Source organism: Oryctolagus cuniculus, chromosome 5 (assembly GCF_051225735.1).
Source record: "Oryctolagus cuniculus isolate XC-2025 breed Fujian yellow rabbit chromosome 5, ASM5122573v1, whole genome shotgun sequence".
Lineage (NCBI taxonomy): Eukaryota > Metazoa > Chordata > Mammalia > Lagomorpha > Leporidae > Oryctolagus > Oryctolagus cuniculus.
In genome coordinates, this window is record NC_142871.1 from 18992791 (window position 1) to 19018513 (window position 25723).

At 46.0% G+C, this 25723-nt stretch overlaps 1 protein-coding gene across 4 annotated transcripts in view; it reads right to left on the bottom strand.

The window, feature by feature from the left end:
* The window catches only part of UST (uronyl 2-sulfotransferase), a 337883-nt gene that overhangs the window by 77562 nt on the left and 234598 nt on the right, over positions 1 to 25723 (bottom strand). For all 4 annotated transcript variants that reach the window (XM_089333646.1, XM_051836817.3, XM_089333647.1 and 1 more), the window contains 2 exons: positions 2142 to 2239; positions 27 to 184 (listed from right to left, as the gene is read on the bottom strand). In XM_089333646.1, coding sequence (XP_089189772.1) covers positions 27 to 184; positions 2142 to 2239 — 256 coding nt within the window. The remainder of the gene's footprint in view (positions 1 to 26; positions 185 to 2141; positions 2240 to 25723) is intronic.

Below are 25723 nucleotides of genomic sequence, written 5' to 3' on the forward strand. Positions count from 1 at the left end.
CAGAGCTCGCTGCCAACGGCACTTACCTGGGTCTTTGTAGATGCTGAGCACACCCTTGAAGTAATGAGGTAAAAATCTTTCCAGTAAAAGCAGCACATCTTCCAACTCTTCGAGGATCCCCACGAGCAGGAAGTTTTCATTCACGTTCAGCTTCGCGCGTTCAAGGGCCCACTCGCCAGGCTCCCTTTGTGGAGACAAAAATTATTTCAAACCGGCGATTCACTTTTGAAATGCAGCTGCAGCAGGCACTGCCGAGTTTATCCCTCTGCCCTCCCACAGTGACTGTGCCAGTCCACCTCCGAGTTCCTTCAGGGACAAAGGCAGGTATGGCCTTGTCCAGAGCCATCCCTGGTTCCTCTAGCTCAGGTCTCCTCTTGTCACCCTCACCTGTGCATAGCGCCCCGTCCAGGGCCTTGAACTTGGGGAGCCCTGCCTCAGTATTTGCTGAAAGATGAACACAGGCCGAGGCTGTTAGGACCTAATAGGCATGGATCAAAGGGTGGTTACAGAAGGGCTATTTTTTTTTTTTTTTTTGACAGGCAGAGTTAGACAGTGAGCGAGCAAGAGACAGAGAGAAAAGTCTTCCTTCTGTTGGTTCACCCCCCGAATGGCTGCCACGGCCGGCACACTGCGCCTATCTGAAGCCAGGAGCCAGGTGCTTCCTCCTGGTCTCCCATGTGGGTGCAGGGCCCAAGCACTTGGGCCATCCTCCACTGCCTTCCTGGGCCACAGCAGAGAGCTGGCCTGGAAGAGGAGCAACCGGAAAGAATCCAGCGCCCCGACCAGGACTAGAACCTGGGGTGCCGGCGCCGCAGGCAGAGGATTAGCCTAGTGAGCCGTGGCGCTGGCCAGAAGGGCTATTTAATTACAGGAGGATCAGACCACGCCATCAAATAGGTAAGGTCTGAAATCTGCAACTCAGTGCAGAGCAGTGCTGTGGAGATCAACTCGGCTGGTCATGCCTGCTGATCATATTAGGAGAGATCATATAAAGAGAAGTCTTTTTTTGCCACAATTTATTGAATTACAGAAGGGAGCAGTGTAATCGCCTTCTCTCAATCTCAATCTCTTAGCCAACATTCTGTGAGTGAGAACCAGAACCTCAGGAGCGGGGCTCCCGGCTGGGCAGCCTTTTACCGTCTGGTAGAATTTGGCTCAGCCAAGGTTCTTTTTTTGGGAAATGGTAGGAATCACCCTTGCCAGGCTCAAAGCACTGTTGCAAAGGCTGAACCAGGTGACATTTGGGAAGAGTTCTGAAAATCACCGTAGGGGATCCGAGCTCCGGCATCACGAGTGGGCATGTAAGATTCCAGAAATACTTCAGGGAGTTAGAATCAGGCTTCTTAGAATAAATCTCTTCATTGTGATTGGCAAGAGTCATCTGGCTTCATACCTTTCCAGTATCTGACGCACTGAACGTGAACCAGGAGGTATTTATTAGGGGCCAAGGGTAGGGAGGGGGGAAGCTGCCTGAACTCAGGAAGTCTGTGATGAAGCAGAAGACTGATCGCCCCTGTCCCAGAGTTGGGGCCACAAGCAAGCTCTTGTGTTCGGGTAAGCGAAACAAAACAGCACTGGCCACAGCGCACCTGATCATGAACTGAGCTCACGGCGCAGAGAAGCACGCACAGCGGGTGCTGCAGCTTACACAGCTGCGCCCCGGCCTCTTCAGCACACAACCACCCGCTAATCAACGTTTCCCTAGGAGAAAATGTACTTCTGGAACATTCTTTGTTTTCCACCATGCAAAGCTAGCGATGTGTTGTTGCTGCCATTTCTTGTCTGGGTTTCAGACATTTGTCTAACACAGGGGATTTCAACTGCAGCCACGTGGGACCCCTGGGAGGTTGCCCCAAATGCCCGTGCCCATCTCAGAGACTTAGGGGCCCCCAACATGTTCCGCAGGGATGGTGATGCAGGAGGTGAGCAGACCACACCCTGAGGGCCCCAACGACCCACGTAAGCTACTTCCTGATGAAGGTCATGCACTGAACCAAAGCCGACAGGTGACCCCTGGAAAGCACGTGCCTCTCTTTCTGCTAGGGATGTCTCAGGAGCACCACACAGTGGAATGCTGGGTATGAATTTCCTGTGTCAGACCCAGTGAGAAGAGGGCAGGGCTGAGCCTGCTCAGTCCTTACCTGCACCTGGGATGCTGTCCACAGAAGTATGGGATGATGTAAAATAACCTGGGGTTGGAACATTCCGGATAGTTTTCAAGAATACACTCGTTGATATCCTAGAAGAGAAGGCAGAGCAGTGAGATGCCTGTGGTTGCTGCAGTGTGCTGTCAGGTGCCTACGGTTTAGGCAGACGTAGAACACTTGCTTATGTCCTCCCAACATCCTGGTCCCCTGGCCACGTGCACATGGACCGAGCCCCTTGAGAGCGACTGCTTTGTGGAGTGAGCTGCGTCTCTGCTCCGGCCCACGACACCAAGTTCAATCACAATCAGTTCAATCACAAGAGCAGTTCTGACACTGGGCCTGGTGCTGGCCCCAGCAGCAACCAGCCAGCCCTTGATAAACGTTTGTTGAATGAATTCAGTGTGAGTTACGCTTGTTTTTAAATATTTTACTTGAGAGGCAGAGAATCAGACAGACACACACACACATACACACAGCAAGTGAGCACCAGAGAAATCTATTTATTGATTCACTCCCCCAAAGCCTGCAACAACTGGGGCTGGGCCAGGCTAAAGCCAGGAGCCAGGACTCAATCCAGTCTCCCAGGTTGGAGATAGGGACTCAACGACCGGAATCACTACTTGCTTCTCAGGTCTGGCTTCTCAGGGCGCATTAGCCGGAAGCTAGAATTGGGAAGGGAGCTGGGACTCAAAACCAGGCATTCTGGTGCGGTGTGTGGGCATCCCAGGTGGCTCCTTAGCTACTGCACCCAAATGTCCACCTCTGAGTTCATTCTTAATGAATTCTGACTTCATCAGACACCTGTACGGCCAAGCTGCAGTAATGCCATCCCCCGTGCATCCAGTCACCCAACAGTTATCAAGTACCCACGATGGTCTCATAGAGGGCTGTGCATCTCAGAGGGGCTGCAGCATCCTTTCTAACATGCGACTAGGTTAGAAAGTGGCCAGACGCTTCCCAGGCAGAGCTGTGCTTTCCAGAGGTCCTCTTGCTCTAAGATGAGGCTGAGCAGGGCGTGTCTGTGGTGGGTGGGGCTTTGCAAGGGCTTGCAGTGGTGGGTGGGGCTGAGAGGAGGGCTCAGAACCAACCTGTATTCATGTAGATTACACTGGACAGGCCTCGCTCTGAGGTCATCCCAAGGAGAAAAGACAACCCAACGGACAAACCACCCAAGCCTCTGTGGGATGCTTTCCCAGAGCTGATACTGGCAAGGAGGATCAAGAGTGGCTATAACTCCCAAACATGCTGTATGAAGTTTAGAGGCTGGGGGAAGCCAGTGTAACTGGTATCACTAGGATAGGTTGTCAGCCATTACAATGTTTTTAACTCAAGTTAAGAATGAGAAAAAAATATACCTTGAACTTTTTTTTTTATAATTTTTGCATACTTCTTCAACTCTGTATGCCAACTACATCGCACAATTGAAATAATGAGTTCAACTGCAACCAGAGGAATCAGCAACAGACACACCTGAGGACTGAGTTTCCCGCAGGAGCAGAGGTGCGGTTTCCAGGGGGGGCACACCCAGTGAGGGACACTGGTCCCTGCGGGCTTGTGTTTCCATGAAGGATGGCTAAGGGCACCTTGCTGTATACAGAAACGCATTAAAAATGGAAGATGTTAGGTCGGCGCCACGACTAAATAGGCTAATCCTCCACCTGCAGCGCCAGCACCCCGGGTTCTAGTCCTGGTCGGGGCGACGGATTCTGTCCCAGTTGCCCCTCTTCCAGGCCAGCTCTCTGCTGTGGCCCGGGAAGGCAGTGGAGGATGGCCCAAGTGCTTGGGCCCTGCACCCCATGGGAGACCAGGAGAAGCATCTGGCTCCTGCCTTTGGCTCAGCGCAGTGTGCCGGCTGCAGCGCGCCAGCCGTGGCGGCCATTGGAGGGTGAACCAACGGCAAAAGGAAGACCTTTCTCTCTCTCTCATTGTCTACTCTGCCTGTCAAAAAAAAAAAAAAGGAAGATGTTAGGCCCCAAATACCGTTCTAGGAACAATTTGACACAGGGAGGTGTATGTAGGGATGTGCACTGCAGAAAAGTGCACTGCTGTCACAGCAGCTCCATGTCTTCATTTTGCTGAACTGAAGGTAAATGCTGGCTTTGCCAATAATCAGACTAATTTAAAAAAATGTTTTATTAATGGCACACCCTACTTTATTTGCATTGCACTTGTCTTACTTGTTCTTTCTTTATTTTTAAAGTAAGCCCCTTTAAACAGAATGTTCTGTATGGGCAATTGTAAAGATACATGATGGAGACTTTAATGGTATTCTGATACATGAGTAGAAATTGCATAAGTCAGCTCTTTTCATATATATTTAAAATTTTTTAACTGACACACAAAAATTGTGCACACATATGGGGCACCATGTTAAGCGTTGATAAATGTATATATTGTGTGAAATCCAATCACAGTAAACATATGTATCTCCTGAAATATTTATCATTGATGGTAGAAACATTAAAATCCTTTCTTTTGGCTCTTTTTTTCTCCAATTCTTTTCAGACTAATGTATAACTTAACAGATAACACTTGCATGAAAATTCTAGAAACTGGCCCAGAGCAGGCCAGCTAAAGCTGCAAAGTAGTCTGGTCCCAGTCAGCATGAACAGAGGCCTGGAGTCATGACTACAAACTGGAGACAATGACCGTGACTCTGATCAGCCCCCTCTCGCCTGGCCAGAGGCCAACATACAGCTGGTCCTGTTCTTTGTCCCCCTGTTCCTGATCTCCCTAAATCTCCCGTTTCTGCACCTTTCAAGAGCTCTCCTGCTCTCCTGAAAACCTGAGGTGCTCGTGGGGACAGCTGAGTTCCCCATCTCCCAAGATTTTCAGCATCTTGAATAAATCTGATTTCCTGGCGCCACCTCTTGCCTTGCTTGAGCGTCGGCTTTCAAGGGACAGCATCCTGACCTTGTTTTCCTGATCACTACAACAAACTACAGCAGAACTCTGATGTCCACTGGTTGGGGGCTGGCTGGAAGAGAAGGGATGTGCACTCATACGATGGGCCCTGGATACCCAGAGAGGTTGAGAAGGATTTCTGTGCTGTCCTGAAAGGTGTCTTTGATCAATATTCAAATAAAAACACAGGAGGCTGGTGTTGTAGCATAGCGGGCAAAGCTGCTGCCTGTGACGCTGGCATCCCATATGGGTGCTGGTTTGTGTCCGTGCTGCTCCACTTCTGATCTGCCTTCCTGCTAATGGCCTGGGAGAGCAGAGGAAGATGGCTCAAGTGTGTGGGCCCCTGCCCTGATGTGGGGGACCCAGATGAAGCTACCGGCTCCTGGTTTTAGCTTGGCCCTGCCCTGGCTATTGTAGTCATATGGGGAGTGAACCACTAGATGTAAGACACACAACCCCACTCTGCAAGTCTGTCTTTTAAATAAATAAATAAATAAATAAATGAATAAATAAATCTATATTTTAAAACAAAGTAGACTGGTGCTGTGGTATAGTGGGTTTAGGCGCAGCCTGCAGTGCTGGCATCCCATTTGGGCCCTTGTTCAAGTACCAGCTGCTCTACTTCCTATCCAGCTTCCTGCTGATGGCCTGGGAAAGCAGTGGAGGATGGCCCAAGTGCTTGGGCCTCTGTACCCATATGGGAGACCTGGATGAAGCTCCTGGTTCCTGGCTTTGGTCTGGCCTTGCTCCAGCTGTTGAGGCCATTTGGGAGTGGAAGCAGATGGAAGACCTTTTTCCCCTCTCTCTGTAACTCTGCCTTTCAAGTAAAATAAATAAATCTTAAAAAAAAAGCAGATTATAGGACAACATGAATGTGTCGGACAACATAAAAATAAACATGTTTAAATACAAAAATATCAGGAAGGACACACACCAAACTGTTAACAGTGATTCTTTCTTGTGATAGGCATAATGCGAGCTAGGAATACTTTGAGCTTTCACTTTATTCATTTCTGAAACATTAGTTTTTACTATCATGTGTGCATTTACTTTCTCCATGAGGAAACCAGAGAGACTTCTATACTGGAAACCAATCCCAGCTGTGTGGAAGGGAGGCTGGGCATGGCCATGAGGATCCACTGACCTCCCTCCTCTCCCAGGCGGTCCTATGGCAGGTGGCCTCTCCCCCTCACCACCTGACCTGTTGGTCCAAGGACTCGGGCACCTCCCCATGCAGCCATAGAGCATCCATACGTAAGCAAGAGATTGAGTGGACACAGGGCAGAAGGAAAGAGCCAGGACACATAGCCCCTGGAGCAAGAAAGGAAGCAGCCCTCTTGCCCCTGCTCAGCATGCCAGTATCTGTTCCCAGGACGTCAGCTGCAGCGGGAGCAGAGGAGGTGTGGGGACAGGACAGGAACATTTCCCTACTGGAATCCACAAACACCCTCACAAGGTCAGTTAAAAGGAAGACATAAATTTCTAGTGTAAAATGTGCAGCTGTAGGATTGAAAGTTCTGTAGATATCTGTTAGATCCATTTGGGCAATAGTGTCGATTAAATCTGCTGTTTCCTTGTTGATCTTCTGTCCGGATGATCTATTTCTGAGAGTGGAGTATTGAAGCCCCAAAGTACTATTGTATTGGGGTCTAAGTCTCCCTTTAAGTCCCTTAACATATCTTTTAAATAAACTGGTGCCCTGTAATTAGGTGCATATACATTTATAATAGTTACATCTTCCTGTTGAATTGAACACTTAATCATTATATAGTGTCCCTCTTTGTCTCTCTTAACAGTTTTTGTGTTAAAGTTTATTTTGTATGATATTAATATGGCTACACCTGCTTTTTTTTTGGTTTCTGTTGGTATGGATGCTGGCACTGCAGGCAGCGGCTTTACCTCCTATGCCACAACACCGGCTCCTACAATCACCTTGAATACTTCTCTTTGCACATAAAAAATATATATATATAATGCAAAATAGATATAGAAATGATTGTGCAATATCCTTTTTGCTGTATGCAATGCTTGCAGGGCAAGATTTCATTAAACAGAAAGCTTTAATATGATTTTCAAACTTTTCCCTAAGATCATTACCACAGTGATGACTTGAGCCAAGCCAAGCCACTTGCTTGCATTTGACCTAGGACTTGCCCATCTGTGCACCCTCTTCTTGCCTGAGCCTAGCCCTGTTTGAAGACTGGGTCTTTTTTTTTTTTTCAACAGATAGAGTTAGACAGAGAGAGAGACAGATCTTCCTTCTGCTGGTTCACTCCCCAAATGGCCGCTACTGCCAGTGCTGCGCCGATCCAAAGCCAGGAGCCAGGTGCTTTCTCCTGGTCTCCCATATGGGTGCAGGTCCCAAACACTTGGGACATCCTCCACTGCCTTCCCAAACCACAGCAGGGAGCTGGACTGGAAGAGGAGCAACCGGAACTAGAACCCGGCGCCCACATGGGATGCTGGTGCCACAGGCGGAGGATTAACCTAGTGAGCCACAGTGCTGGCCCTGAAGACTGGGTCTTAGCGGAAGACCCCACTCTGGTCATGGGCTCCTACCAGTAGGCTGATGAGACAGTCTCTCAGTGAGCATTCCAGGTAACTCTGAAAACCCGTTTAAAGACCCAAACTATAAACGAATGAGAGCGCTCGGGCTAGAATTTGTTCTGGCCTGTCCTAGTCGTAAAAGCATGCACTTACTCCTCCTAGCTGTTCTCTGTGGGCTCGTTTTTCACTCTGATCTGACAGGAGAAATCATCTTCATTGATTTATTCCTGCAGCATCTCATGGGCACACTCATCGCACTAAGGGGTGCTGGGGAGCCGCGAGGCTCCAAGCCAATGCCAGTCACCCTCGCAGCTCCCGGAGTTGTGCCTGACTCCTCCTCACTCTGCTGTCCATGCCCAGTCCTGAAATGAAACCAAAACCCTACCATCTCAGAACTGAACCATAAAAATCTGTCTATGAAACTGTGAACGCACGTGTCTCACTTCCTAAACCAGCCAGCTCTCAAGGAGAGTTTTGGGAGCTTCAGACCCAGAAAAGGTGCTGATTTCTTTGATTGCAAAACTTGCAAGTTGCTAGAAGGCTTTTGCTCAGCCTTTACCACTTAAAGTTTTTTCCCCCTTTCAACAGAAGGCGGATGGGGAAAAGCACCAAGGCGGCAACAGACAGATCTCAGCTCAACTCCTGTCTGCACCACCTGCTGGTTGTGGGGGCCCTGACAAGTGTCCATTCTCAGAGGCTCACTCTCGTCCCCTGTAGAGTGGGGACAGTAATACTTGCCTCCTAGACCCGTAACTGAGATTAGAGATCACATATGCCAATTACTTTACCAGCCACTCCAATCCTGATTATACCTTTGTTATCCCTTTAGCATTTTCATTCCTTTTCTTTTGCTTTTATTTTCTACATCAATTCCAATGATTTCCCTAGTTTTCTAACTCATAGAGAAAACAGAGGTGAAAACAATTATGGAAATATGAAATGTGTTCTTCATATTGTTTAAAAAAATCGAATAGAATTTGGTAGGAAATTAACAAATGGTATCTTGCAAAAACAATCAAAATATACCAGTGTGGAATTTTAGACTTATTGTATCTCTTCTTAATCTCCATACAAAACAATGCAATTTTATGACGCAAAAAAAGCCTTCTTTTTCATTGTTCACGTAACCTGCTTGAGAGCCAGTTTTCACACTCAGAATACAGACACTAGGAGGAAGCAGATGAGGGTAAAGGAAGTGGTGAAGAACAGTCCGCTGTGCTGGCTCCAACTCGCGCACCACAGCCGTGACAGAAGTGGGGGAGAGAAAACAAGCATCATTCCCCATCAAGGCAGCGCTTGAGTCCTTGACCTGCAGACGGAGCCTGGTCATCGGAGTGCAACTTTAATGGGCTAGTCGATTTAGACAAGTGGAGTGGAGGTGGCTTAAGTTAGCTTTTATTGCATCACGCTCACCCTCGTAAGCCTTTTGAAAGCCTTGTAAAAAACTTGGAGCCAAAACGGGAAGAGCCAAGCAGGATGTTCCAGAGAGGCCAAGTGGACTTGCAAACGGCAGATGGCCAGACACCACCGTCCTCCCATCCCACGTGCGTCAGGCCTGCATCACGGATGACACATTCTTTCTCGTAAAGATGGAAAGCGCCCTTCAGAATCCTTCCCAACACAGTCCTGCAGGAGGCAGAGTGGCACAGTGCGTGCCGCTGGATGCTAACAAGTATGGCTGTGTGGCCCCTCACACCACAGCTGGATTCATGGCTGTGTGCCCCACAGCAGGAATTTCCGGATAAGTGAGGGATCATTCTAAACCCATTCTGCCCAACATCCTTATTCACTGGGAACCATCCTCCAAAGGAGCATTTAAATCATGAAACAGAAACACACAAGACCAAGTATCTTTTTAAGTTCTTCACTAGGTTTCCAAGATTGTGAATTTCAAATTTCTACTGCGTTAAATAAAATAAAGAAAAAAAGAAGTAGCCACAGTTTGGTCCTGAAATGTCACATCATAAAATGAGGATCAACGTGGTTGCTAGCTCAGTTTTTGTTAGATTTCCGCAGGCCTTTTGTAATGACCTACAACACAGCTCATGGAGCATTCAAGATGACTGTGGGCAGATCCCTTGCAATGGAAGCTGCAAATGTTGCCACCCAGAAGTGTCCTTGGCCTTCTCCTGTAAAACAGTGTTACTAAAAGAAGGAACCATGGTCATTGAGATTAAGGGTTTTTGGTGCTTTTCAGGGACGTGGAGACTGAAACGACAATGATTTGATAGAGAGCTTGGAAAATTTGGGGAGTCTAACCAATAACTAATAACAAATAAAAATAATATCCAGGTGGGGTTGAGCTGGTTAACAGGTTACTTCTATGTTTCTAGCACAATATTTATGAGTATGCTTATAAGATAAAAATTACAAATAATTATACATAATAATAAATTAATAACATTTGATAAATAAAAATTATGCAGAATAATATATCTGATTATAAATACAGTCATTTAAAATGTTCACAGAGGATATGTAAGTTTAAGAAAAATGCATTTTTAAAAACAATGGTAAATGACATATATGTGTATATATAATAATGACTATAACCTATTGGTTATTCTTTTTAAAAGATCAGTGTTTTAAAAGTAGACTGGAAGAAAATAGACCAAAAACCTCAGCAATGGTTTGGTTTAAGAATGGTGGAATTATGGATTTCCCACCCCATTTTCTTTTTAATCTCAAAATCTGATTTGATGTTTCAATGATGCTTGGGGGAAAAAAGCAATTCAAACATTTTTGTCAAAGTAACACATACACATGTCAAAAAGAAAAGGAAGCAACCAAGAGCAAATGTTATAAAGGGGGTCATAATGAAAAACAGCTCTGTCCTGTTCTATTCTCTTCCTCCTCTTGGTGGTGTTTCTCAAAGGTAAGAACCTCATGTAACTGTATTCTATGCCTTACTATTTTGTTTGCTTTACTTCTTTGTTTTGTTGGAGTGCTTCCTCAAGTATCTTTTCACTCTACTCTTTTTTGGCTTACAGTATGACTGACAGGGAGTTTGTGGCCAGTAACATTCTCAATACTTTGAAGGGTGTGTGTGTGTGTGTGTGTGTGTGTTTAAATAGTTTTCTGTTTAAACTGTGCTGTGGCATAGTAGGCTAAGCAAGCCTCCACCTGCAGCACTGGTATCCCATATGGGTCCCGGTTCATAGCCTGGCTGCTCCTCTTCCAACCCAGCTCTCCACTATGGCCTGGGAAATCAGTGGAGGATGACCTGGGTGCTTGGGCCCTTGCACCCATGTGGGAGACCTGGAGATTACTGCCTTCAGATTGGCCCAGCTCCAACCATTGCAGCCATTTGGGGAGTGAATCAACAGGTGGAAGAGCTTTCTCTCTGTCTCACTGCCTTCTCTCTGTAGCTCTCTCTCTCTCAGATAAATAGATAAATCTTTTAAAAAAAAGTTTTCTTTATTCTTTAATTCTAGATTCCCTCGTAATTGGATTTTGGACTTTGATCTGATTCTTATTCTTTCATCGTTTTTTACTCCTCGTCTTTTTGCTCTTTTTCTAAGAGAATTTTTAGTGTCTCCTCCATTGTATTGCATTTTTATCGAGACAATCCTGTTTAAATGTCTAAGGATTCTTTGACACATATGATATCCTTTTCATAGCACCCTGCTGCTTTTATAGATGCAAGGTTCTCTCAAGTCTCTGAGGAAGCTAGCAGAGCTCCTTCTTCCAGTTTCTTCTTTTTCCTGAGATTTCTGCTTCCCTCAGGAACACAGTTTCCATTTGCTTGTTTCAAGCCTTCTCTTTCCAAGTGTAGTCTTCCTTCAAATATTGGCAGACATTTGCTTCTCCATTCATTTGTATTTCATGAGTCAGTGAAAACAGAGGGGGAGCCATACTGGGAGGGCAGGGTTTATCAGCCAGTGGGCTTCAGCATTCTGCTGGTGATTATTTAATCAATAGATTGGGACGTCTTTTCTCTGGGGACATGCAAATGCTTTGGGAATGAACCAATTTTCTATCTGGGAGCCGGCCGCTGGGTGCTGGTTCCACAAAGCGAGCTCTGGTCAATCCTTCCACTATGGGCTTCTTGCCTGATCCCGGCCCTCCAGCCCAAACAACCCCACCCAGCGTGCAGGCAGACGGCATTCTTGTTCACTTGTCCATCCTGGGCTTCTTGGGCTCCCCAGGCTGTGTCTTCTTGGACCTCCTTTATCAATGACCAGCATTCTACTCCTTCTCCCTGGTATTTATTCCGGCAGGTTTGGTCCCTTTGTTGTCCTCACTGCTTTGTGTCTGTGTGAAATTCCTTTATCATCATCGTCACGTGAATGGGGTCTGGATCCCCTGTCTTCGTGCACTGAGATCTGTTCAGCACAGGCTGGCTTTCCCAACCCTCCAAGCACAAGCAGCTTGGCTAATGCCCGGATGAAGCAGTACATAAAACTGATGCAAAAGCAAGCTCAACAGCAGATATATAAGCCCTCGGAAATACCAATTTCAAATCCTTGTTACTTCAATGCTGTGTCTTATGTTTTAACTCAAATGTTAATGCAACACTAATAGGCATGTTAACATGTCCATCAGTGTTAAACATGCTTTTTTATTTACAACATAAACTCCTGGCTTCTGGGAGCTTTTTTTTTTTTTTTCTCCTTGAAACCTATGGCAACTCGATAAGATAATTCCTCTCACTACTTAAGTCAGTTCATCAACTGCACAGCAAGGCAGCCTAACCAGCAGGAACCTTACTGCATAACCACCTGATCACTTACAGAAGTCAGGAGGCAAAGAGAAACAGAAATTTCTGAGTAAGGCCAAGACGGGAAACAGCAACCAAACAAATGGCCCTGGGTTCTCGCTGGGCCTTCAAAGGGAATGTTAAATACAAAAATGCAAGAAAGCAATGAGGAAGCACCTGGCCTCTGTGTCTTGCCAGTTCCTCTGCTCCAGAGGGCTAGGGACAGATGGACATTTCTCCCCGACAGCCAAGAGAAACCTTCCCGTCTCCCAGGAGACTGGTCATCTTGACTATTTTTTGAAACGGTGACTGCACGAATGCAGCTGAATGTGTGACACCATCATTTTGCAGTAGAACTCCGGTGAGGAGAAATCACTGTCTTCTCTGGGACTTGGAGTCCCTAACAATCACTGAGGAAAAGTGGTAGGAGAATGTTCAAGAAAGACGACCACAGACAAAAGAAGGCGAGCATGCCATAGCAAGACAGATGATGCTGACAGTGGTTATGGAGCCTGGGGAAAGATGGGAGACAGAGGGTTGGTTCAATGCGCACATCTTGGGGTGAGGCAAGACACTCACTGTGAGTGGGCCAGGGGCAGTGGTCTGGACCAGTTGTTTTCAGGTGGTCACAAGGATCTTGTGGGCCACAGCAGGGCTCCTCATAGAGGCAATCCTCTCCAGTGTCTGGCAATGATCAGGTTCAGACAGGGAGACACGCAGGTGCCATGTCACAGGATCCCAGCTGTTTTCAGGTCTGTCTGCTCCCTCCTCCAATTTGCCCCCTTCCTGTGTGTGACCCTGAAGGTTTGTCACTTGCTGTTACTGCCCTCCCAGTTCCTTTGAGACTCCTCCCCTCCCCACAGCCATGCAGAGTTCTCTGGCTCCCCCCTGAGCACTATCCATCAAAATGGACTCTCAACTCAGGGTCTGGTGGAAATGATCTCATAAATTAATGCTCACAGATAGAAATATGCGATGAAGTTACATGTGTTCCTGGAAATGTTTGCATTTTAATAGGGGCCAGTCCTCTAACCCAAAGAGTGAGTTTCTAATGGTGGGGGGAGAGAGAGGAGGCAGGGAAAGACTAACCTTTATTGAACTTCTACCACTTTCTTCCATAAAAGCTTGTGGGATGATGAATAAGGAGTACACTGGAGATGTCACTTATTTTATCTTATCACATGGACAATGTTCAGAGGCCACTGTCAATCTGGTGACAGAGAACATGGCTGCTGTGGAGGCCACAGACCATGCTGTTCAGGTCCTTGCCCTTGGTCTACTAGGAAATCACCTTGAACTTGCTGTCAGATCTTGAATCTTTCTCTCTCTCTCTCTCTTTTTTGACAGGCAGAGTGGACAGTGAGAGAGAGAGACAGAGAGAAAGGTCTTCCTTTTGCCGTTGGTTCACCTTCCAATGGCCGCCGCGGCCGGCATGCTGCGGCTGGCGCACCGTGCTGATCCGAAGGCAGGAGCCAGGTGCTTCTCCTGGTCTCCCATGGGTGCAGGGCCCAAGCACTTGGGCCATCCTCCACTGCACTCCCGGGCCACAGCAGAGAGTTGGCCTGGAAGAGGGGCAACCGGGACAGAATCCGGCGCCCCGACCGGGACTAGAACCCAGTGTGCCGGCACCGCTAGGTGGAGGATTAGCCTATTGAGCCGCGGTGCTGGCCATGAATCTTTCTCCATCATCTGGAGACTTCTCTGCTCAACAGTCGGGGTCACTCAACTCTCTCAACCCTAAAGCCAATCCTGGGCCCAGAAAGGGGAGATTCTAGGAATTCCAGGAAAAGGAGCAGTCGAGGTTCACAGAGGGTCTATGATGGGGGAAGGCGGCACCCGATGGGCAGGGCTCCAGGGTTCCCTGCCTTCCCAAAACCAGAAGAGCTCTGCTTTGCATGGCTTCACACACTGGGCTTTGAATAAAAGTTCACTTGATCAAAGGACTCTCAATCTGAAAATCGTTGCTCATGGCCAGCATGCTGGGGTTCAAGGCTGTGAACAGCTAGCACGACCCACTCCTGTTCCCAAGTCTGGCCATCTTCCTTGCTTTAGAATGACGGGCCCTCTTGTATGTTCACATCTGGTGAGTTATGTGAGTAACAGGGTGTTTTGCTGCCTGTGTCTGGGCCTCTGTCTTAGCAGCTTCCTTAGCACCTTCCCCTGGTTGCTCCCGATTCCAGGAGAAGCTGCTCAGTTTGCTATTGCTAAGTCCTCCTGGGGAACAGTCCTGCTCCTGAGTATGAAGTCAGTTACCGGGCTCACTCATGAGCCTGCATTTTTAACATCTACTCCTAGATTCTGGGCCATTTACTGGGGCATCACTGGCACTTTGTCATGTCATTCCACTTCAGCTTGCCCACTGCCACTCTGGGTTCTGCCCACTCCAACATGGGCATCACGGTCTTGCACTCTATCACTTGGCTTCTCCCCCAGCCCTGTGTAAGCAGGCCCTCATTGTAGTGCCCAGGAAGTCTGATCTCAGTAATGGGTCATGCCTGCTTACTCCCAGCATTAAACAGAGCCTTATGGGGAAAAATGTGAGAAAACCATTTTCCTCTCTCTCTCCTTCAGGCCGTGAACACTTCTGTTCCTCTGCCCACTGTACCTTCAAAGAGGAGACTGGCAAAGCCACGTTAACCAAGGGAAGAGTAGATTTCTAATGAATGTAGTAGTGTTGAATGCTGTACATATTATCCATATTCTAAGTGCCAATGTTATCTGTTAAAACACATGGTAGCTTTTATTGAAATGACATTTAAGTAGCTAATTTTGGTTTATAGTGTCAAGGTCAAGCATTTTTAACAAAGCATGTCAACTCCTTGGTTATTCTGGCTGTCATTCTCCACTGCGAATGAATGGAGTCCCTTTAAGGCTACAAAAAAATTGTGGACATCTGCCTGGCCTTCAGGAAGGCACTGCACAAAGGCGGGGTGCTGGGCTGGCTTCCCTACTTCAACTCCGAGAGCCTCCTGAAAGCCACACCTGCTGGATCCAGCGCTATCCTGGCTGCAGGGCACAGAGGACTGCCAAGTATGCAGAATTTTGCCAGACCGTATGGGCAGTTTATTAGGTGAATAAATGTCTACAGATCCTAGTCTCAAACCACTGGGCCCAACACACTTTTGTCCAAACATTTTCAGCGGCAAAAGTGGAATACATTATCACTCACTGGTTCTTATAATTATAGTTTTCTTGGCTAACAATCATTTTACTTCTGTATATTATGTCTGGAACACTAGTACAAAGGATGCCTTTAAACAGAGGTTAACCTTGGGGCTGGTGCTGTGGGACAGCTGGTTAACGCCCTGGCCTGAAGCGTCGGCATCCCGTATGGGCATCGGTTCAAGTCCTGGCTGCTCCATTTCCGATCCAGCTCTCTGCTATGGCTTGGGAAAGCAATAGAAGATGGCCCAAGTCCTTGGGCCCCTGCACCCATGTAGGAGAGCCGGAAGAATCTTCTGGCTCCTGGCTTCAGATCTGTGTAGCTCTGGCTGTTGCAGCCAACTGGGGAGTGAACCATTGGATAGAAGACCTCTCTCTCTCTCTCTCTCTCTCTCTCTCTCTCTCTCTCTGCCTAGCTCCTCTCTCTGTGTAATTCTGACTTTCAAATAAATAAATAAATCTTAAAAAAAGAGGTTAACCTCACTGGGAGTTACTTACTAAACCAATGGCTACCCTAAATTTTGCACCAAGTGGGACATTAAAATGAAGGGACTTTCTCAGTGAAGGTCCATCTTACAAAAAAATTGGGGACATAAATTTATAGAATCATAATTTGAAAGGATTAAATTCAGTGATTAGTTGAAGGAGCCCAGGAAAAAGAGGTTGAGGAAAGCTGGTATTTCTTTAATGCCATTGATTGGAAATAAAACCCAAGAAAAATTTCATCTGGAATTCTTACTGCATTTCCAACCACAATTTTCTAATGCACCTTATATCTCTAATGTCACAATAAGGTCTAATGCATGTTTACTTCAGAGATTCTTAATTTAGGGTAACAGAAAATCATTTGCTTATTGTGTTTAAAGAATTCAAGCTGAAATCTTAAACTACTGCCAAGATTCTTTAGTTATATTATGATGAATTAGGGCATCTGCTGTACAAAAGATATCACACGAAGTGCCTTGGCCACAAGTCACTGATAAACAACTGTGTCTGTCTTCACTTGTAGTTTATAATATATAATAACACTAACATTTAAATAGAGTATATTCTTTGTAGTTAGTACCTCTTTTCAATATTTTAAAATTTATTTATTTAAAGGAGGTGGGTCAGGTCTATCAGCTGCTGGTTCACTCTGCAAACTACTTGAATCATCACTTGCTGCCTCTAGGGTGTGTATCAGCAGGAGGCTGGAACTGGAGGTGGAGCCAGGACTTGAATCCTGTTGCTCTGCCATGAGACACAGGGTGTCCCACATGCTGTCTTAGTCCCAGGCCAAATGTCCATTCCAGACCTCTTTATTTTTATGTGGTGCTTCCTTCAATGAATGATTTTGCCTTATATTAAAATGCATGTCACATTAATATTCCTACACTAACTTTCTGAGAAGTATCCTGAAGATGTCACTATTTATATACACTAATATTGTCTAATTTTAATCAATTTTAAATACAAAACTTTCAATACTCAACATATTTTAACCAATGGCTCTGTTCACTGTTGCTTCTTAGACCCAATGCCTTCCCTATTTTTCCCAATAATTTATCTTTAAATAGAACTTTTATTGAAATTAATAAGTGGCAAACTCTATCTTCCCATGTTTGAAGGGGTTCTATGGAGTGACTGTTTAGCTGGATATAAAATTCTAGGTTGATAATTATTTTCTCTCAGCACTTTGAGCATATTGCTCTATGTTTATCTGGGATCTGTTTTAGCTGATGGAAAGTCAGCTATCAGCCTAATGATGGTTTTCATTAGCCATCTTATTTTTTTCTTTTTATTTTATAGCCAAAAGCTTCATTCAAAAGTATCTAAGGGCTTATTTATCTTGGTTTATTCTCTTCAGTACTCCTGGAGTATTGTCAGTTTGAAGAACCACATATCCAGTATTCTATCATTAATTACTTCAAATATTGGTTCCTTGTCATTTCTCCATTCTTACATTGAGTCTCTTATGGATGACTGTTGGAACCTTACCATCTCTTTTCTACATCTGCTTGCTCTATTTGCCTGCCATCTAGCTTTGATTCTGAATTGCATTCTTAGTGAATTCTTCATAAATTCACAAATTTTCTCTGTAACTGTTTAGAGTTTATTTCTTAGATTTTTATTTCAATGGTATTTTCACTTCATAATTTATAATTCATTCTTGCAAAATATCTTTATGTTGTTGCTTCACATCTCTGTTTAATAGTTTTCTGCCTTTTTTAAAAAAGATTTATTTTATTTATTTGAAAGAGTTACAGAGAGAGGTGGAGGCAGAGACAAAAGTCTTCCATCTGCTGGTTCACTCCTCAGATGGCCAAAACAGCTGGAGCTGCACCGATCCAAAGTCAGGAGCCAGGAGTTTCTTCCGGGTCTCCCACGCAGGTGCAGGGACCCAAGGACTTGGGCTGTCTTCTACTACTATTCCAGGCCATAGCAGAGAGCTGGATTGGAAGAGGAGCAGCCAGGACTAGAACCGGCGCCCATATGGGATGCTAGCACCGCAGGCCAGGGTGTTAACCTGCTGAGCCACAGTGCTGGCCCTGAGTTTTCTGCTCTTTTTAAGTAGAAGTTAGTCATTCTTTCACCCTTTCATAAATCTTAGGCATACTTAATTTAAGGATTCTGTCAGACTGTTAACACCAGCTGGAGAGAATTTATATTTTGATAGTAGATTCTGCTGCCTGTCTTCCTTGGTATGGGACATTTTCATGTGTCTTAGAATGCTGTTCTGTGACCTCATTTTGAGAGAGATTCACTCTCTCTCCCTGTTTCCCTGGCCTCCTTCTTCTCCTGTCTCTCCCCCTCCCTCTTTCCTTCAGATCTGTCCTAGTGGCTTTGCATGTCTGGGCCCTTAGTCCAGAACCAGGTCTCATTTGTACTTACCCTATAAGAGCAATCAGCATATTATAGATCTGGTAACAAATCAGGAAGTAGCCTGGGTCACTTCCTAGTTGTGAGTGTACTTCTCTAGGCCTTGCCTCTTATCAGGCTGCAGACCCAGGTAGCAGGTGAGCGCTGTTGCTTTCGGCTTCCTTGGTCCGACAGCAGGGGACGTGTGGCTCCTCTGGTCTGGCCCTTGTCATGGGAGGGGCACTTCTAGCCTCCTTTACCTTGCGGGAACCCAGTTCCTGGCTTCCGCCACCTGGTTCTGGACCACAGCCCAGCTGGCCTGCAGCTTCCCCACTGCTCACTAAGCATGGAAATGTTGCTTTTTATTTTCTATCAGTACAGAATGTCTAGGGCAGAGAGAGCTGAAGTCACCACACCATCTTGACTGGGAGTCCTGCATGGCTGTTTAGGCCTCTTTGCTAGAGTGAGCTCCATGAGAAGGAATGCTGAGGGCAGAGGCATGGAAGACCTAGGGTCTGGGGACAGCAATTTGTCAACTCAGAGCAAAGAAGCTCGCTAACAAGTCCAGTCTGTGCCAAAGCAAGGTCACGCGTTTGTTGAAATCTGATCGTTTTTGCTTCGTGAGTGTGTCAGAGAGCAAAGGGCGATGCACTGTATGAGTCAAACATCAAACAGTGTGATCCCAAGAACTCTGTTTACTGATCCAGCAGAACACTGCGACAGCACAGTGGTGACCTTGCCACAGTGATGTTGCTTTGAATCTTTTTGTTATTTATTTGAGAAGCAGAGTGACAGAGTGTGAGACAGGGAGGGAGGGAGAGGGACAGAGAGAGAAGAGTGACTCCCATCCATCACTGTTTCACTCCACAAGTGCTTACAACAGTCAGGACTGGGCAGGCAGAAGCTGGAGCCTGGAACTCAGCAGGATCTCCTGTGTGGGTGCCCTGACTCGAGCCATCACTTGATGCCTCCCGGGGTCTGCATTGGCAGGAAGCTGGAATCAGGAGCCAGAGCCAGGAATTGAATCCAGGCACCTCTTAACCAGGCCTCTTGACTCACAGAGCAAACATCCACCCCATTTTGAATCTTAAAATTGCCTGAAGTGTGTTACCCAAAGTTCTAATATGACAAGTACACCATAATCTTTACATATTTCTTATCAGTAGTACATTCTCAAATTCTGGAAGACTCTCCTCCCTATGCTATGGGACCCACTCACTGCCGGGCAGGTACTCTATTAAAGCTCATAAAAGTGGCTTTCAAAGATCATGAAATTTTTATTTGAGCTGTGCTATGCTTAGCAAATTGCCGTGGGAATCTGGGCTGCTGATAAAAGCTTTCAGATGACTGTACTGTTTTTCAATAAACAACATCATAAAAAATTCACCAGAGAGTGAAGTCCAGAATGTAAGTACTAACACATTTTAAATTAAAAGGACTTAAATGATAATGTAGATGAAGACGCACCCTTGTTGGTGCCTTTTGAAAGGAGCTGTCTGCCCACTGAAATACCATTAAATGACCTATAACCCCTTCCCTACTGGAAGAGCTACATTGCAGAGGAGGGCTCCACTTAGAGGAATAATAAATTCAGGATTTTGCCTCTTGGTATCTGTGATTCTGGTCTCCAAGGCCCAGAAAGGGCCACGTGGCCAGACTTCTGCCACTACCCATCTGCTATGGGCGCAGCAAGTACTGTACTGGTTAGGTGGGGGTACCCACCAGCACCCTGGGCTCCAGTGCTGCACTGTCTGGGACATTCAGACAAGTGGTTGACAGCACCCACAGCTATGCGGCCTGTGCTAATCACATTTGGAAGTGAACAGTGAATGGGACTATCTGTGCTTTGAATATTGACTCATATTGCAATGCTGATTAATAAGCAGGGGCCTGGTTTACAGAGGAGCCCACCTCCCTGGATGCCTCTCCAGTCACCTAGAAAATGAACAAGGTCACTGCTCTGTGGGCTTTGAGTAGGCGCAGCTGTGTGATTGCACTTGAATGCATTGCTCCTGTATCACATGGGCTGTATAGTTTTACCCTTCTCAATCTGACCACGAAGCTGGAAATACATTTTCAGTTTGAACCGCTCTCTACTTAGTACCAGAAAGAGAAGGTGCTCATACAGCTAAGGCCAGACAGCAGAAGACCACCGCGGATCTGACTTCTCAGTTGAATTAAGAAGCAGAGAGGAGTGAAACATTCATCTCAAGTCTGTTCATTTCACCTGTCAAAAGAAGCCCAAGGGGTAGGCCAAGTCTCTACACAAGCTATTATGTCCTGGAAGCAGGACTATCAAGAAAGTCAAGTTCAAATGCATCTTCCCAATCAGGATGGAACCCTGTGAGTGCAAGAATGGCAGGAATTCCTGGAAAACCAAGAAGTTCTTTAAGAGTTTTATACTGTAAAATTTATTTATAACTCCTCTGGGCCATACAAGTTTTTGAAAACCACAGAAACTGTCTTAGTCTCAAATTTTGATGATTTGACCTCTCTGGCTGAAGAGGCTCAGAATTCTCTTCTCTTTATTTCACATCCAGTAGTCTAATAGTTTTGGCCTAAGAATCCAAAACAAACCACAAAAGTCACACTTTTAACTTCTGGGCATCCAGGGTATAAACAGCAGGCTTGTGGACTGTTTTAGGGTCATGGCCTCTCCACTCTATGGTCAGTCCCATAATCCCAACCCAGAAAGTCATTAAGGTCCCATCATAAGTTTCATAAAGAGATGTTGAAACTGGGAATCTCACAGCCCAAGACCATGAGTGACTAAGATTAGCCATCTGTGCAATGGATCTTCACAAAATTATTCTCTTCTAGGAATAATTGAAGTTTTCCATCACACACAGTAAAAAACAAGCAAAAAACAGCTCAGGACAAATGTTGAACACAAACATTAATTGTGCCCACAGACACACGCCTCAGTGTTTTCTTGGTTTTTCCTGGATCCTACCTTTTTTTTTTGAAGCTCATTCATTCACTGGGTAGTGGTCTTTCTCCCATCACTTTAAAGCCTCTTGGACTAGTCCCAGGGGGGAGGTCACCTGCCTAAGTCCTCAGGCTTTCACCCTTTAGAACTCTCCATCCTGAGATTGTTGGGGGACCTCATGTCCAACCCCTATGTTGGCCCTGCTCTCTGGATTCTTTCTGCTTGAGAGAAATAGGACCACGTATGACGTAAGGACAAAAGAGTACAAAATCAAACCCGTTCATCACACTGGTATTGGGACTTTGCTCACAGCTTCTCTATAGGATGTTCTCTCACATGTTCATTGCACATTGCTACGTATGAGGGTGCACACATCTAGATAACGAATGTAAACCCTTAAACGCTGTGTTAGAACAGTGTCTTTTTTGTTGTTTATAGCCTTTACTTTCTCTGTTGAAATTACCTCCCCCTTTAGACAAACTGCCCATGGGCAGCATGGATTGAAACAAGCCCCCATAAATAAATAAAAAATCCAAGTCACTGTAATCATGTCTACATATATAAGTATGGTATTTTTTGAAGACAATGAAACATTAAAGTAGTACCTCAGGCCTTTTTTTTTTTTTTTGTCTCACAAATTAGGAACCAAAGGAAAAGAAAAGCTAAACTTTTTTTGGGCTCAATTTAAAATATTCCCCTGCTGATGAAGAGGTCAGCTCCACGGATGCAGTGTAGAACTGTTCATCACTTCCACACACGCATGGAAGACTCCGGAGGAAGAAAATCAGTCTTCTTTATGAAAAACTGGATTAAGCAGACTTGCTCTTCCTGTTTCTCTGTCTTGTTATGAACAGCTTTCAAGGCCATGGCGGTGGTGGGGTAGGGGGGAACCAATCATTTGTAAGGGCTGGAGAGACTCTTTCTAACACTCAAAATGTATGCCTCACGGCTGTAACAAGATACAGAGCCATCTCTCCACACTGCTCTGCCTGGGCTCCCAGCACTTGTTGGGCGCTGTGTCCTGCGTAGTCCATTCCCTGCCCTGCCCCCAGGAATGCATGACCACAGCCAGGCTAGTAAACACCAAAGCCCACAAGTGTCTGGGGCCCCGTCCTGCACCAGTGTGCCGCAGAGAATCCCGGGGTACCCTGGGAAAGCGCAGTCCACTCTCAGCTGATCAGACATGCTAGCTGCAGCCAATCCCTGCCATGTGCCACCTGTGCTGGCTTGCCTGCTTTTCTGAAATTTTTTTTCCAAGAGAAATTAGAATTTTTTTTTTGAGTGAAATCTAATTTCTCAATGTTCATAGTAACACCAAACAAAACGTGTGAGTCAAACAAAACAAGTCTGCAGGTGAACCTGACCCCAGTGGACCAGTTTATGCCCCACTGGGCTGCCATAAGCATTTCAAATTTGGGCACACACTGAAAAGATTTAATCATTTTCTTACCATGTTTCTGACAATAATAACACCAGGAAGTAAAAAGTAGAGTTTGTGATGAGACCAGAACGCATCAGAGCTGTCTGCAGACTGGCGGAGAAGGCACTGGATTTGTCCTTGGACAATCGAGATTGGATGGAGCCCTGGGCTCTCACCCCTTGCCAGTCCCCCTGGCTGAGGGTCAGGTCTTCCCTCGAAGATGAGGGCAGTGACACCTCTCTCACAAGGCAGCTGTGGGCACCAGGAGAGCACATCCGGAAATGCTTAATGACCTGCAGAGAGTGCTGTGCAGATGGAAGCAGGGATCAGGCAATCTGAGTTTTGAACCCATTGATCAGGGGCTTGGAAGGACCGGGCAACGCTGGACAAGGTGTTTGTGGAAGCCTGAACTGGATGATTCCGCTCAGCCCCAGCAGAAAAACTGCAGTGAGAGGGTGAGGAAACACACTCGGAAGGAAGAGGCTGCTGGTGCGACAGGAAGGAGAGCTGTGGTTTCCTTCGAGAGCAAACTTAGGAGAACTGGAAAGACTAGAAAGACAAGGAGCGCTGTGAGTGCCTGCCTGGCCCATTATTCGTGGCAAATTTAAAATCACAGGTTGGCTTCCTACACTTGGAATATTTTCAAACCACCAACCTGCTTCCCCATCCTGGAGGCACGGAATAAGAATTCCTTTCGATACTAGCTCAAGAAAAACACAATCAGGAAAGATCATGACGCCAGAATACTTTGATTAATCCCAAGACTAAATACAGATGATTTGGGCATCATCAGTGGTTTTCTCCTGCAAAAGTGTAAATAAATAGTTTCCCAATAATTTACAAACCTTTTGCTAGAGCAGTAGAAAGTTTTACTATGGGGTTGTTACTGGCCTTTAGGAAGCCACACTACTCTGCAAACTCTTTGTTTCTTAGTTTGTAGCTCTGAGAGTTCATTTCTCCAAGTGTAAGAAGCCCAAGAAACAGAAAAAGGCAGGCAGGGGTCAGGGGAGGAGGGTGTTTTGGCACAGGGGTTATAATACGACCTGGATACTCAAATCATATAGGAAGTGCCTGGGTTCAAATCCCACTTCTGCTTCCTGCTAATGTGCACCCTGGGAGGCAACAGATAACGGGACCTGGGTTCCTGCTACCCACTGAGAGGCCTAGACTGAGTCCCAGCCTCCTGGCCTCAACCTGGCCCAGCACTGGCTGTTTGGGCATCTGGGGAGCGAACCAACCAGTGGATGGAATGGCTCTCTATCTCTTCCTCTCTCTGCCTTTCAAAGATGAATGAATGAATGAATAAATGAATAAATATTTAAAAATAAACAGGAAAAAAAGTAAATTACTGATGTAATTTGTTTTAGTGAAAAAGTAACCAAAATTTGAGGAAGTCACAGTAGAGAATTCTGGACAGTTCTGACCATCAGGCAACGGTGCTCACCATCTTCCTAATATCTTGCCCAGCCATCCTCTCTCTCTCTCTTTTTCTTTCTTTCTCTCTCTCTCTTTCCCTCCCTCCCTTCCTTCTTTCTTTGAAAGTCATAGTTACCCAGAGAGTGAAGGAGAGGCAGAGAGAGAGAGAGAGACAGAGAGAGAGAGAGGTCTTCCATCCACTGGTTCACTCCCCAATTGACTGCAATGGCCGGACCTGCGCCGATCTGAAGCCAGGAGCCAGGAGCTTCCTCCAGGTCTCTCAAGCAGGTGCAGGTGTCTAACAGCTTGGGCCATCTTCTACTGTTTTCCCAGGCTATAGCAGAGAGTGAGAATGGAAGTGGAGCAGCTGGGACTTGAACCGGCGCCCATATGGAATGCCAGCACTGCAGGTGGTGGCTTTACCCATTATGCCACAGCACCAGCCCTGATCCTCCTTTCTGAGGATTCCGTATTTAGCAAGAGACATGGGTCACTCATTCTTACAGAAGATTTGCCTTGTCAGGTCTAGAAAACTATGCCCCTGACATTCAGAATTTGGGGATTTAAGATGTTAACTGATTTGGAAACACAAACATTAAAAACAAATGCCACCTCCCTTGGTGATTCTATTTGCCAATAGGGATTGAGGGAAACACGTGTTCATTAATCTGGATTGCTGAGCTCCCCAAAGGTAGTTAGAACCGTACTTCAATATAATTTGTTTTCACTGTAATCCAAAGTGTTTGATTATGCGCATCTAGTCTGTAGGTTTCACTAGACTGCTAAGGGCATGCACGCATGATGTAAAAGAAGTTAAGGCTCCTCAGTGTGGAATAATTTTTTTTCTTGCGCAGGAGCCAGAGGTCTGTACCATGTAGTATCATTCCTGACCTGTGCTCCGGGGCTGGGACTCTTCCGAGCCACCAAAAAATGTCAACAGAAGACTGCTTTTTGACTGAGACCTCAAAAATCCTCCTGTACAAGCTCCAGTAAAACTTGCATTTCAAAGAGCTGGACAGCAAACTATAGCAACCACCCACAAAATTTCTATGCAAACAGAGTCCCCTAGATGGTTCCAGTGCCTAAAGGAATTTCTATATTTGCCACTTAAGCTAGCACAGTGGCTTGACAGGCCCCTGGCAGGACCCTGAAACCCTTTCAGACATCCACAAGATGAAAACTATCCTCTTAAGGACTGTGTTGACATTTGTGCTGAAGGAGCGAAGTGAGAGGCGGGGAAATCAGCTCATTCATGGGGGTCAAGACGGGGAGTAAACTTCCCTGCCAGTCATGGTCGTTCTCACTGCCACACCACAGCAGTGAAACAGTTCCAGCTTATTCTGAGAATGCCCTTGATGCAGCAAGACGAACTACTGATGGTGCTAAACCTCAACCCTTGAGTACGCGTGTCTCTCAAGTACGCTATACAGAGAGAGGGAGCGTTTGCATGAAGCATTTCTGCTGTTGACTCCACTGCTTTGATGTAGTCTCAGGGCTTCTGTCTCAGAACAAGACTGCTTAAATATACAAAATAAAATATGCAAGATTACAAAGGAAGCCAGCCCTCTTGAATTATCAAGATGCTCAAAAGTTGTCGTAAGTAACATATCTGTTTATTGAATGTATTGAATAACATTCCTCAATGGTTCTATTACCTACCA